This window comes from Cygnus atratus, chromosome 15 (genome assembly GCF_013377495.2).
Source record: "Cygnus atratus isolate AKBS03 ecotype Queensland, Australia chromosome 15, CAtr_DNAZoo_HiC_assembly, whole genome shotgun sequence".
Taxonomy (NCBI): Eukaryota; Metazoa; Chordata; class Aves; order Anseriformes; family Anatidae; genus Cygnus; species Cygnus atratus.
Window position 1 is genome coordinate 12,589,056 of NC_066376.1, and position 14,121 is coordinate 12,603,176.

Sequence of the window (14,121 nt, forward strand, 5' to 3'; positions counted from 1 at the left end):
AGGCAGTGACGGGGTGACGGCCCCGACAGCGGGGGGGCATCACCCCACTGACCCCGGTGGAATTTGGGGTGCAGCGGCAGCGGCCTGGGGACGTGGGAGGGGTGAACAGGGCCACGGGCTGGCTGGCAGAGCTGTTTGGGGGGGGGGGGGGAGGGGCTGGGGGGCGGCAGGGTGGCGGGTGCCACTTGTCACAGTCCCCCCCCCGCCGTGCCACGAGACTGAAGCAAGCGAGCATGCGAGGGCGGAGGAAAGCATCCTATGGACGGGCAGGGCTGGGGGGTCCGGGGGCAGGAAGGGGGGGGGGGGGGGCGCACAGCACGGGGGGGTTGGCTCGTCTCTCAGATCCGGGGGTGCCTGTGGCTTTGTGCGGGGGTCCCGGGCACCCATCCGTCCAAGCACCCAGGGGTGCCAAAAAAGAAGCCTCCTCCTCCTCCTCTCGCCGGGCCCGGGCCCCTCGTCAGCTGCGGTGGTGTTGGGGGGGGGGGGGGGGATGCTGGCATCCGGGGCGTCGAAAGGGGGTGGAGGGGGGGGGTTCTTTACACGTGGGTCGGTCGAGTCGGCAGCGTCTCTTGCGTGTCCCCCCCCCCCAAATCCCGCAGACAGCAAGAAATCGGTCGGGTGACGTCGGCCGGCGGCGCGGCTGGGTCTGGGGGGGGCCGGTCCCCGGCGGGCGGGCGCTACTCGATGACCATGCAGCAGGGCAGGTGCTGGGAGAAGTACTTGAAGAGCTCGGGGGTGGCTCCGGGGCAGTTGGTGAGCTCCAGCTCCTCCAGCTCCTGCAGCTGCACCAGCCCCGACAGGCCCGTGGTGGTCAGCAAGGGGCAGCCTGCAAGGGGACAGTGCCACCGTCACGGCCCCGGCCACCCCCGTGCGGGTGCCAGGGGGTTTGGGGGCGTCCCTGGGCTGCAGGAGCCCCCGCGGTGCTGGGAAGGGGGGTGCTGGGTGTCCCCAAGGGCTGGCACTGTCCCCGTGCCTGGCCTCTCCTCCCCCTCCCCGGCCTCCCCAGCCTCGTGCTCGGGTCTCACCGGCGAGGGACAGGAGGCGCAGGCTGCCCATGCCCAGGAGGTGCTTCAGGCCAAAATCCTGCACCTGGAAAAGAAACGGGAGTGGGACCGGGATGGGGGCAGGCAGAGGTGCCAGACATGGGGTACAGCATCCACGGCACCGGGGGCTGAGCCGGGGTGGGGTGGTGGGATGGGGTGGTGGGACAGGGTGATGGGATAGGGTGATGGGATGGGGTGGAGGAGAAGGGTAATGGGTCAGGGTGGTGGGACAGGGTGATGGGATAGGGTGATGGGATGGGGTAGTGGAGTAAGTGGTGGGATGGGGTGATGGAATAGGGTAGTGGGTTGGGTGGCCGGACAGGGTGATGGCACAGGGCAGTGGGGCATCGTGGTGGGTCAGGGTGATGGGATGGGGTGATGGAACACTGATGGGACACTGGTGGGACATGGTGCTGGGACACTGGTGGGACTGGGTGCTGAGGCAGGGTGATGGAGCTGAGTCCCGCTCAACCCACAGGTGCCCCCCACCCCTCCCCGTGTTCCCAGCCCCACGTCACCCTTCCTGCCCAGGGCTCTCCAGCAGCCCCAGGACACCCGCCCTGAGCTCCTGCCCCATCCCCAAGCCAGTGCCACCTCCCTCCTGTCCCCTGCACTGGGCACGGCCACGGGCTCCCCGGGCGGGCAGCTCAGCCCCGTCCTCCCGTACCTGGCAGCACCAGCGCAGGTAGAGGCTCCGCAGGGACGACATGGTGGACAGGTAGCTGAGCCCGGTGTCGGTGATCCGCACACACCTGTGGGGACACGGGACAAGGAGGTGACGGGGACACGGGACAAGGAAGTGACGCGTCCCCAGACCACGGCCACCAGGCACGGCCCCATACCTGTCGAGCACCAGCTCCTCCAGCTTGTGCAGGTCGCAGGCGATGTACTCCAGGGCCATGTCGGTGATGCGAGGGCACCAGGACAGGTCGAGGCTGCGCAGCTTGCGCAGGTTCTCGGCCACCAGCTCCACGCCGTCATCCGTCACCTTGGAGCAGCCCGAGAGGCTGAGGACGCTCAGGTTGGGCAGGCTGTGCACCATGTTGACCACGCCGTGGTTGGTGATCTCCCAGCAGGAGTTGAGGCGCAGGGTGTGGGTGGTGTAGCCCTGCTTGGCGGTGAAGTAGGCGAGCGCCGTGTCCGTCACGTGGTAGGCCTGCAGGTTGAGCTCGGCGAGGTTGGGCAGGAGCTGCGAGATGGCAGCGATGGCGTCGTCGGCCACGTTGATGCAGTCGCTGACGCTCAGCGCCGTGATGCGGGCGTTGAGGCTCGACCACAGCCCGGCCTCTGTGAAGTCGTTGCAGCCCGAGAGCTCCAGCCGCACCACGCCCTGCATCTGCTCCAGCATCACCTGGTGAGGGGCGGGCGGTCAGGGCACCCCACATCTCCCCCAGCTCAGCCCGGAGCCCCCCCGGCTCTTCCCCCTGCCCCAGCCCCGGCCGCACCATCCGCTTTCACAGCAGGGATGGGTAAAGGCTGTAGGAGCACCCGCGGGTGGCGGGGGTGAACACCTCCCCCCCAAAATCTTGGGAGAGCAGCCCTGCACCCAGCCAGTGCCCAGACCATGGGCAGGGGTCCAGGAACCGGCAGCGTGGTGATGCCACCTGCCTGCTGGACGAGGTGGGTGCTGGCACCATGTAGCTGGGTGTACCCATGGGTGGTCTGCACCCTTGGTGGGGCCAAAGAAAGCTCTCGGTGGTGCAGGCTGTAGCAGGTGTGTTCCCAGGTGCCACCGTGGTGGCAGGAAGGTTGGGCCCGTTGTGTCACCGGGCTCCACGTCGCCTGGGGGCATTGCCACATGGAGGGGAACCAAGCCTTGTACCCGCAAAACCTTGCCCCGCTTTGGGTGCAAGCGGTCTGCAGGGCTGAGCACTGGGGACATCCATGGGGACATCCCATTGGGGTGATCCGCGATGCCACTGGCCAGGCATCTTACCCACCCCCGTCCCCGGACACCTCACTGGCGCCGAGGCCACCTACCTCCAGCCCCGCGTCCGTGATGGTCGACCTCTTAAGGCTCATGGACTTGACCCCCTTCTTGGACAGGGGGTAGTTGTCAATGAACTCACAAATGTCCAGGTCGGAGACGCCCACGAGGCAGAAGCCGTCGAAGCCCCGCACGGCGAAGCCCTGCAGGCTGACGAACTCCTTCTCGCCCCCGGGCAGGACGTTGTAGAGCTCTTTGGTGTGCAGGACGGGCGTCAGGCCCACCCAGAACTTGGGCTGGTAGAGCACCCGCCGCCACGCCTTGCACACCTGCGCCAGCACGCACTTCTCGCACGCCGAAAAGTACCAGAAGAGGCGGTTGAGGATCTTCTCGTCCACCGCCAGCTGCCTCTCTGAGGGCGAGCCAGGCAGCCGCTCCGGTGAGGGGTGCTCTGCCCCCGGGGTGGCCTCGCTCGAGTTCAGTCCCACCAGGGAGGCGCCGGGAGGGGACGAGACGCCGGCCAGAGTGGCCAGGGAGAGCGGTGAGGCCAGGCTGGGGATGGGCAGGTCGCTGCGGGGGGCTAAGGCCGGGCTGAGGATGGCAGGCACGGAGGAAGGCTGGCACAGGCGGTTTTTCACGGCGGGGGTGCCTTTGGTGATGCTGGCGGAGCCGAGGCCGTTGGGCTGCGTGGGGATCTTCACCAGTCCATTGCGGGGCAAACATGGGGGCTTGGTGTCGCCGTTTCTCGGGTTCGACATCTTCCACGGGTCTCTCTGCAACACAGGGGGGTTATGAGTGGTCGCTGGCGAGCACCGGGCTCCCCGGGAAGCATGGAAGGCATGGCCGGGGCCGGGATGGGGCCAGGATGGGGCTGGGGCAGTGGTAGAGCCTGCGCGTGCTGTGCTGGCAAGCCCGTGCCGGCCAGGCGCCGCGTCTCGGGGTGGCACCGCAGCAAACAGGCCGATAAATATTTCAGCTGCAGCGAGGCAGGCTTTCAAACGGCCCTGCCACACCCTGCCATGCATTATTAAACACATTTCCCTCTATAAACACAGAGGTGAATAATTGATGGGGGCTCAACCTCCCTCCCCACCCCTGGCTGGTGCCTGGCATGGGGTCCCACCGGTGCCATGCCTGTCGTGCTGGCACCCTGCGCACCGCACTCACCGGGGCCAAGCCCTGCCAAAGGACTGGGTCCTGTTCCCCCTGCAGGGCCCAGCTTGGGCAGAGGCTGGAGTGGGCTAAGCCCTGGCAGACCGGGAGGAGCTGGAGCCCAGGGAAGGGACATTTTTGCCCCCAGGAACCAAGGGGTAAAAGCCCTTGTCTTGCTGGTGACCAATGGCACCGAGTGAGCAGCGTCCCGGCCGGTGAGCATGGTGCTGATGGCCTGGGGCTGTCCCACCCTGGGGACAGTGTCCAGCTGAGCCAGCCTCTGTGCTGCATCCTGACAGCCCCAGGGCACAGATGGCAACCTCCCCTGCTGCCCCCAGCCCATCACCGTGAGCCTCACAGCATCTCCGTGCCCTGCTGGACCAGGCGGAGGGGAGCAGCCCCCCAAAACGAGCCCCACAGCATGGGCAACTGCAAGCAGCATGGTTAGGGTGTGCAGCACCTCCTGGAGACTCCCCAGCAGGATGGCAAGGCTGAGCTCCAGGCTTTGCCCCACACTTTAAGGGGCAGTTTTCTGCCTGTTTGCCCCACTGAGCCGCTGGCTGGGTGGAGGGGAAGCAGGACGGCAGTGGCAGTGAGCGCTGAAGGCGCGAGCAGCCCGTGTCCACAGGCAGGCCGGCGCAGCAGCGGTGGCATCGGCACCGCCTGAGCCTTTCCTCTGGGGACGGAGCTGGCCCTGCGCAGACAGCCTGGCGCCGCTCCCCTCTCGGATGCAGCCTCCGCTGCCTCCACTTACTCTGCCCTACGGAGGGTTTGGGGCTCTGATGCTTGGACATGTGTTAAATTTGCTTGAAAGCAGGAGAAGAGGAGGGGAAAAAGGAAAGAAACTTAAAACCAGTGGCTCCGAGCTTGGCAGCAATTAGGGAAGCAAACAGAACATGCACCAGGGTGTCTAACACAGCGCTACAACACAAATCAAAACAGATAATTACCACGTGGCACAGAAAGGCTGTCGCTCCGGCACAGAGCCCATAGCGAGAGCAATTCGCCATGCCGGCTGCCTCCGGGGAGAGGCCAGGTGGTGGGAGAGGGGCAGCCCGGGGCCTCCAGACGTGGGAGAGCAAGCCAGGGGCAGGGGCTCCCGCAGGGGACAGTCACAGCAGGAGACAGATGCTGACAACCCTTGGACTGAAATTCAGCCAGAAGGAGGTGTTGGCAACAGTTACAACCAGCTCAGACCAAGGTTTGTCCCCAGGGCAGGGCTCCAGGGGCCGGAATCAGTGGCGTTCACAGTCCTGCTTTGGAAAGCTGAGCCAGGTCCCCCTGCCCCCAGCACCGAGGCTGCCTGTCTGTCTCACAGATATCGCAAACCATGAATGAGCTGGGAAGTCACTTCATATAGAAACACGGCCGGCGATGTAGGTCTTCTGGGCACAGGCAGGCTCCAGGCATGGTCAGCGGGAGACTGGGCAGGCAGGGAGATGGCTGCGTCCAGCCAGGCTCTGTACGTGGCCACACCTCTCCAGGGATGGGGGTAGCCAAGGACGTGGGGGCTCCTACCACCCTGAAAGGAGCAGGGCCATGCCTGGCGAGGACACCATCCTGGAGGAGATGGGCAGGGAGCACAGACCGGGGAGGTGTGTTGGTCTGATCACCGCTCTCCTCTGTCTCTGGCACCATGGGGCAGCGCTGGGATCTTCCCCCCCCAGCTGCAGGGAAGCCCCTGGCTGTGGTCAGCGATGCAGCAGCCCCCCAGGCTCCTCTGGCCCAGGGGAGAGGCCGTGTTGCTTCACTGTACAAAGTGCAAGCATCCCGTCCTGCAGAGATCAGAGCTTCCATGTGCTGGGACACACAGAGAACACCCTGCCCTGTCCCAGGCCCCTAACCCACTGGGACAGACTTGGAGAAGTCAATACAGAGCCCTTCACTCTCAAGCCATGGTTTGACTCCTTTGTGCCTTCTGATGTTCCAAAAGCTCTGCAGACATCTCCAAATGCTTTTTGGCCACCCCAAAGCAGAAGAGCATAGACCTGGCCTTTCCTCCTCTCTCAGGAGATTTCAATACCTGCTGCAACCATCCTTACTGTGGGCTCTCGCAGGAAGGACCAAGCCTCAGAGCCCCTCACAGCAACCCCCCTCTGCTCTCACAGACCTCATGGGGGTGGTGTCTACCAGCAGTGCAATACCAGCTCCCAATCCACAGTGGGAGGAAACATGACAAAAGCAAAGGTCAAAGTCTTTTAGTCCCCCGAATTCATTCCAGGGTGCACATTTCACAGGAAATGTCATTGCCAGAGAAATCACTTCATTCATGAGGGTTTTCTCATCCACAATGAGCAATGATGCAGTGGTGGGGGGCGGATTTGACGCAGGAAGAGAGAAGAAAGAAGAGGGTCTAAGAGCCTGTCACTACAAACATTACATGGGTGATGAGGAAGCTGGGATGGATAGAATAAAAGCAACTAGGGTTTGCCCACGCCGTTGGAGAATTTACGGTCTCCATGTGGCAGTGAGGAGGGATTAGGGCCTCGAGAGAGGGGCAGTATGATCAGTCACCCTGTTAGCGCCACCCTGATGTGGGTGCTCATTGGGACGCTGCAGGCTGTGGCAGAGACTCACTGGATCGCACTGCCGTCCCGCAGGAAAGGTCACGGTGGACTCTGGATCCGCGGGCTTGGAGGCTACGGGGCTGTCTCCGGCTGACCCCGGGCTGGCTAGGTTTGGGGTCCCTGGGGAACGGGGCCGGGCCGGGCCGTTCAACACCACGGACGGCAGCCAGGCCCCGTTCAGTGGTCCCGGGCCGTTCAGCACCACGGACAGACAGAGGGCTCAGCACCACGGACAGATCGGGGGCTCAGCACCACGGACAGAGCCCGGGGGGCCTCGTTCAGAACCGCGGCCCCGTTCAGCACCGCGGACAGCGATCAGACTCCGCTCATGGCCCCCGTCTAGTTCAGCACCACGGACAGCTCCGGCCCCGTTCAGCACCATGGACAGCTCCTCATGGCCGTTCAGCACCACGGACAGCTCCCCCCTCCCCTCCCCCGCCCCCGGCAGCAGGCCCCTGAAGCCCCCCCCCCCCCCCCCAATAGCCCCCGCGAGGTCCCGATCTCTTCACCACCTCCCGCGAGCTCCCCCCGCTGCCCTGCCGGCCTCCCCTGAAGCCCTGCTACTGCCCTGCTGGAATCCAAGGCTGATGCAAAATTATTATTTGTAGAGGCGCTGCTTCAGTGACAGAGAGCTGCTCGGCGGCGAGCAGCCATCGCTCACGGCTTCCTGCACACACACACATGCACAAACAGACATGCATGGACACACACACGCACACAGCCCATCGGAGCCCCAGGGTCTGGTAGATGCACCTTGCATGAGCCTTGACATTCAGACGCACATATACATGCACATACACACACACAAACAGATAAGCGCATGCACGCACACACACACGCGCGCAGGGTTGCATCAGCTGAATTCATTAGCCCATCTATTTTTACTAATGCAGCAAATCAAGTTGCTCTACAGGCGGAGAAAACGCACCCAAGACAGAGTGCTGTGGCAGAGCACACAGCCAAAGCTTTTGTCCGGCAGTCTCGAGGGTAACAGCTCCCCGGGACTGTCAGCTGTACGCTACAGCCCCAGCCAGCAGCAGTGCCAGGCAGGCTCTTGCTCTGGGGGCTGAACCTGTCGACCAGAGCACATGGTAGTAATAAAGACATCCCACTACAAAGATCTCCCTCCCCAGCAGTGCTCGGCAGTGTGCAAGCTGTTTCCTGCTCTGACTGCATCAGGTCAGACCATTGCCTGTACTGTGTGCAGTCAGAGGGGTGTACGTCCGTCCCCGCGGAGCACTTGGAGCACCCTGGCAATGCAGAGCAGCCGCAGAAGGCCCTGGAGGAGCCCCTGCTCCCCTAGGAATGGAGGGACAGCAGGGGTGCGTAGATGGAGAGAGGCTGCCTGTACACGTGCGTGTGTGTGTGCACATGCGGATCAGCCCTCCCAGGCCTGGACTCACACACGTCAGCTGGGAGAGAGGCTCAGAGCACGGCTCCAAACTCAGCACCATTCATTCCCCCCACTGCACAAGCCAGGAGTTCACAGTGGGGAAGAGCCTCCGCTTCCCTCCACTCTGCTTGGCCCAGGAACCTGCTGATTGTGTGATGGGAGCTGGGAAACTCTTTCCTAAGATTACCCTGAGAGCTCTCTGGGAGGCCAGGAGCTCCCCTACCAGCTCCCAACAATGCCACAGAGCTCATCCCACCTTGCAGCAGGCAAAGAGACTCAGGAGGCCCTGGAAAAACAACAGAAGGCAAAACTTCCCAGCAGCAGGCAGTGGGGGCCCCTCTGGCTATTCTGTTGTCTACTTGTGGCAGGGTTCATCCCTTTGGTGCCCCGGGGGGTGCGGAGCGGTGCTGGCCCCAGCCATGGCTGCCCAACACAGTGATTTAGCCCCGGGAATGTGGATGTGCCTGGTCAAGCTGGAAAGCTGAGCATGGCCTGGAGCATGCAATTCTCCAGTGATGTGCCACTGCTGAGACCCAAAGCTCCCAAATACGTCAAGCCCTGTCCTCCTCCCTATCCCAGGCAGCTCCATGTCCCACAAGGACATGGGGGAGGAATCACCCACACAAGGGGAACATGGGATGGTCGCGAGCAAACACCTACACACAGACCAGGGCAGAGTTGGACCATGACTGTGGCTGACCTGGGCCCACCTCCTCCAGCCCCGCCTCGAGTTACAGGACCTCACTGCCACAGGGAGGGTGCTCACGCTTCCCTGTCCCTCAGCCAAGCTTTTCCCTGCTCCCCACTGACCACGGCACAGTGAAGGGGGAGCAGCTCCTCTTGTGCCACAGCCACAACATGCCTGGCATTGTGCAGCCCTACTCATTGCCCCTTTTGGCCCTGGGAACAGGCGAGAAATAGGGCAAGGCCCGTCTGTGGTCATCGAGGAGAGAGGAGCCAGGAGGCTGCACCTGGCTTGTGGCTGTCCCTGAGTCCCAGTCCCTGGGACACCGGTGTCTTCCCTGGGTACCTCTGGGACAGGGGCCACCACCACCAAAACCAGCGCCTTGCCATGCCGTTGGTGTGGCAGCACCAGCTCAGAGAGGCCACCAGCACGGCCTGAGCCCTGCCCCAAACCCAGTGCCCATGAGGATGCGCAGCATGGGGGGGTCCTGTGGTGTTCAGCCACGGGACTTCTTGCATCAGGGTGCTGTGTGGCTGCTCAGTGCTGCCATAGGCTCAAAAAGCTGTTGGGTATTGTCCTGTGACCGAGGCCATGGCCCTGTGACAGGTGGCAGTGCCACCCTGGTGCTCCGTGCCCTCTAACCACCTGCCTCAATTTCCCCACCAACGCTGACCCCATGCAATGGGGACTATTGGGGCTCTGTGGGTCAGTGTGATGCCCTGAGCCTGCTTGTGGGACCACCCCACAGCCTCCTGCTCATCCAGGAGCCAGAGCTGGGCACGGTCACACCTCCAGCAGGGAGAAACCCCGAGGAACGCCTTCTGCCCGCCTGCCCCTTCCCCAAAAGCTCTCCTGTCCCTGGAGCACCTGGGTGAGCGTGCCCATCCCTGTGCCAGGTGGGCAGAGGTTTGGTGGGGGTGGGATGCTGCCAAAGGGGCCCCAGCCTGCTCCCAGCACAGCATGAACACAGCCTCCAGCCCCCAAAACCAGCAGGTTCCTGAGGAAGACCCCGGCCTCCCTTCTTTCAGGCTGGACCATGGCCATGTCCCCATGGGATGGGCAAGACGCAGGTGACCCCGCTGGAGGGGACAGGGGACCCTCTCCCCCCACCTGCTTCCCCACATGTGCCACCCAGCCCGAGCAAGGGCCCTGCACCCCAGGAGCAGGATTTAGGGGGCCAGGAGGTTCCCAGCACCGGGAGGCTCCACCGCCGCATCCCTGCCGCCACGGAGAGGAAAACAGACCCGGAGGATGGGAGAGGGATCGATGTGGGGGAAGCCAACTCGGGGAAAAATAGATATCTATCTCATTAAAAATGGATGCTGAAGCGAGTCCTCCCCACTCCAAAGCCACCTCCCTCCCTCTTCCTGGTAGCCGGAGTGAAATCAGCTCCGAGCTTCCAGAGGAGGGGAAATGCCAGCACCACACAGCTCCTGCTGTGCGCCCACCGAGCCCCCCCCCGGCCACCACGGAGGCGCCCAGAGCCCCACGCCTCGGCCCCCAGCCCGGGACCACTGCCAAAGTGTCCCCACCACAGGGACGCTACCACCAGCCTCTGTCACTTGGACGTTGCCATCTCCCTCCAGTGCCACCAGACCTGGCACTGGGGCACGGTGGGGCCAAGCGATCCCCCACAACACTCCCAGGCTCCCCCACTTCTGGGGCCATAAGGACTGCCTGGATCCAGCCGCAGCTCGCAAACCTGTGCCTCAGTTTCCCCTGTCACCTCGCGCAGCTTGCCCCACCACGGGGTCTGTCCTCGGCTTCCTGAGCCACTATGGGGTGCCCCACACCGAGCAGGGGCCCTGCTGCCAGAATCAGCCCCTTGGGCTCCATCCCTGTCCGGGGCCTGTCCCTGCGTGCCCCTGAACCCTGGGAGTGACGGTGACGGGAGGGGGCTGCCCCCAGTCCCCATGGCTTCTGTCACCCCACAGCAGAGGATAACCCCACTGGGGTGTTGGGGGTGCCGGGGCGCCAGGATGCTGGGGTGCCATGGTGTCAGAGTGCTGGGGTGTCAGGGTTACGGGGTAATGGGGTGTCAGGGTGCCTGGTGTCAGGGTACCAAGGTGATAGGGTGTCAGAGTACCAGGGTGATGGGGTGCCAGGGTGTTGGGGTTTTAGGGTGGCAGGGTACCAGCGTGATGGGGTGCTATGGTGTCAGGTAGTTTGGGCGCCAGGATGTTGGGGTGCCAGGGTGCTTGGGTGCCAGGGATGGAGCTCCAGGGTGATGGGGTTTTGGGACTTTAGGGTGGTGGGATAGCAGGGTGCTGGGATCCCCTAGTGTCTCAGTGCTGGGATGCTGGGGAGCCAGAGTGCAAGGGTGCCAGGGTGATGTGGTGCCAGGGTGTCAGGGTGCTGGGGTTTTAGGGTTGGGGTTTGCCAGGGTACCAGGGTGCTGGGTTGTCAGGGTGCTGGGATGTTGGCATGCCAGGATGTTGGGGTGACAGGGTGCCTGGGCACTTGGGTGCCAGGGTGATGGGGTGACAGGCTGTTGGGGTTTTAGGGTGACAGGCTACTGGTGTCTCATGGTGTGGGGGTGCTTGGATGCTGGGGTGCCAGGGCGAAGGGGTGCTGGGATTTTAGGGTAACGGGGTGATGGGGCTGTTTTGCCCCACGATGCCACCGGGGTGGGTGAGGAGCCTGAGGGTGCTTCAGGGACCGCGGGGGGGGGGGGGGGCAGCACCCCCACCGCGGGCTGCCCCCGTCCCCACACCGACAACCACGCTCATCCCCAAGCCCCCACCCCAAAACAGCCCCCCCGCTGCCGTGCTGCCCCCAACCCTCGGGGACCCCATGCTCCGGTGCCCCCCCCCCCGTTTCTCTCCGCGCCCCCCCCCCCCCCCCCCAACGCCGAGCCGGGAGCGCGGGGCCCGCTCCGCCGCCGTTATATAACGGGGCTGCGGGATCCTGCACCGGGGGCTGCGGCCCCAGCCCCCTCCCCGCCCGGCGGGGCCGTGCCGAGCCGGTGGCGGTGGCGGTGCGGGCTTTGTGTCGCAATGGTTGCCCGAGAGCGAAGGGAGCCGAGCGGCGGCGGCGGCGGGGGGGGGGGGGGGGGGGACGACGACGAGAAAAGGGGGGGCTGCTTACCTCCAGCTCGCCTAGCTCATGCCATGCCGTGCGCCGACAGCCGCTCCTTTCATGTGCGGGGAGACATCGGGAGGAGAAGCGGGGAAGAAGGAGAGGAGGAGGAGGAGGAGGAGGAGGAGGAGGAGGAGGAGGAAGAGGAGGAGGTGGGGGAGGAGGACGAGGAGGAGGAGGAGGAGGAAGATGGGGGCTCGGTGCCTGCCCAGCCTCACCGCCCGGCCGCGGGGCCGCCGGGCCTCAAGGCGACAAAAAGAACGGCGGGGAGGGGAGAAAGGAAGGGCCGGATCCGGATCGGTGCCGGGCAGCCCGGGCTGGAGGCTGCGAGCGGCTCGCACACGCCGCGCACACGCACACGCGCGGCTGCACGCCCGCACCCGCGCCCGCACCCTCCCGGGCCGGCACCGCCGCCCGTTAAAGAGCCCCGGAGCCGCCGGTAGCGGTAACGGCACCGTCGCAGCCCGGCCCCCGCGGCACCGGAGGGGAGCGCCCAGGTGAGGGTGCAGGAGCCGGCCCCGGGGGGAGCGCGGGCAGGGCCGGGGGGGGGCTGGAGGCACGGCTGGAAGGGGGGAGGGATGGGGGAAGGAGGGAGGGAGGGAGGGAGGGAGAGGCGTAGGGAGGAGAGATGGAGGGATGGAGGGATGGATGCAGGACAGATGGGAGATGGAGGGATGGAGGGATGGAAGGAGGGAGGGAGGGAGGGATGGATGGAAGGAAGGAAGGAAGGAAGGAAAAAGGAGGGAGGGAGGGAGGGATGGATGGAAGGAAGGAGGGAGGGAGGGATGGATGGATGGATGGATGGATGGATGGATGGAGGAAAGGATGGAGGGATGGGTGCGGGCATGGATGTATGGATGGAAAGATGAATGGATAGATGCAGGGACAGATGGATGGATGGAGGAAAGGATGGAGGGATGGGTGCAGGGACAGATGGAGAGATGGAGGTGTAGATGGATGGATAGATGGAAGGACAGATGGAGGTATAGGTGGTTTGCCCCAGGGCAGACGGGTGGAGGAAGTGGTGGAGGGATGGACAGGTGGACACAGGGACGGAGGGATGGGGGGGTAGATGGAGGGATGGACGAAATGATGGAGGGATGGATGCAGGGATGGATGCAGGGACAGCTGGAGGGTTGGAGGGATAGATGAAGGGATGGTTGCAGGGACAGATGGATGGAGGGAGAGACGGATGGGTGGACAGATGGAGGGTTAGATCCAGGGATAGATGCAGGGGTGGATGGACAAAAGGACAGATGCACATATGGACGTTTGCTCTCTTTCCCCACCAGGGCACTGGCAGACCAGCGATCCCGGAGCTGAACCCTCTCGCCTGGTAGTCCCAGCCCTGCTGGCAGCCCCTGCCTTGGCGAGGCGCACTGGGGACCACCCAGCACCCCAGGGTGCTGTGAGGGCCTGTGCCAACTGCCCCCATCGAGGGAAGGGTGCTAAGCAGGGGGTCTGGCCCCCTCCTGCTGCTGGCAGCAGGACCCACAGCCGGGAGATGCCCCATCACTGCCCCACTCTTGCCCCACTCTTGCCCCACTCATTCCCAGTGCTGCACCCACTCAGCACCCCCAGTGTGGGGCCTGGCTGCACCAGTGCTCCCCAAACTGGAAGGAACTGGTTAGTTGCCATGTTTAACCCCTTCCTCTCTCCCTTCCCATCGCACAGCCCCATAGGAGCCAGTGGGACTGGCTCGGCTGGCTGCCACTGGGCCGGGCCCTGGGGAGGCTGATGTAACTGCCCGGATCCGGCCGCCTCCATTATTTATAAGGCAGGTCGGGTTTCGGGTTTCGAGCTGGCAGCGGGAGGGTGTTTGGGGGGAGGAGAGGTGCGTGCAACACTCACACACACCCTCACCCCACCCCACAGCAGGGCCGGAGGTGCCGCGTCCCCACGGTGTGCCACTGTCCCTGTCCCTCATGCAAAGAGGGGAGAGCAGCCAGCGGGGCGACGGCAGGGGCAGCTGGTCGGGCTGGGGGCTGCTGGCACTCAGGTGTCCCCTTGTACGGGGACAGCCCTGGTCACCCCCGACCTGTCCAGTGGGTGACAACTGCAGGAAAAGGTGCTGGAGGGGCCTGTGACAGGGGACGTGTGGGTCTGTGGCCTCGTCCCAAGGTCACACATCTTTTTCCCAGTGGCACCAGTGAGGACCTGGGGGGGGTCTCTCCTCTGATGATGTCCTGTCCCCACAGGGGTGTCCCCAGGGGGGCTGTCACCCAGCCGTGGTGGCCATCGCAGCCCTGGACACCCCGGGGTGGTGACAGGAGTGA

General features: G+C 64.5%; 1 protein-coding gene across 1 annotated transcript; it reads right to left on the bottom strand.

Annotated features, from left to right (window-relative positions):
• Window positions 1-677: 677 nt before the first annotated feature.
• On the bottom strand, window positions 678-3,728 carry FBXL16 (F-box and leucine rich repeat protein 16). Its single transcript, XM_050713913.1, has 5 exons — window positions 3,024-3,728; window positions 1,886-2,394; window positions 1,711-1,795; window positions 1,026-1,089; window positions 678-826 (listed from the first exon to the last, which is right to left on the bottom strand). The coding sequence occupies exons 1-5, from the start codon at window positions 3,726-3,728 to the stop codon at window positions 678-680; spliced, it is 1,512 nt and encodes a 503-aa protein (XP_050569870.1).
• Between the last annotated feature and the right edge of the window lie 10,393 nt (window positions 3,729-14,121).

Bases quoted from the DNA above. Each gene is read 5' to 3' on its own strand.
- FBXL16 (XM_050713913.1), bottom strand. From the start codon at position 3,728: ATGTCGAACCCGAGAAACGGCGACACCAAGCCCCCATGTTTGCCCCGC. The intron at 1,796-1,885 runs GTATGGGGCCGT...GTGTCCCCACAG, and splicing joins GAGGAGCTGGTGCTCGACAG to GTGTGTGCGGATCACCGACA. The intron at 827-1,025 runs GTGAGACCCGAG...GTCCCCTTGCAG, and splicing joins GCGCCTCCTGTCCCTCGCCG to GCTGCCCCTTGCTGACCACC.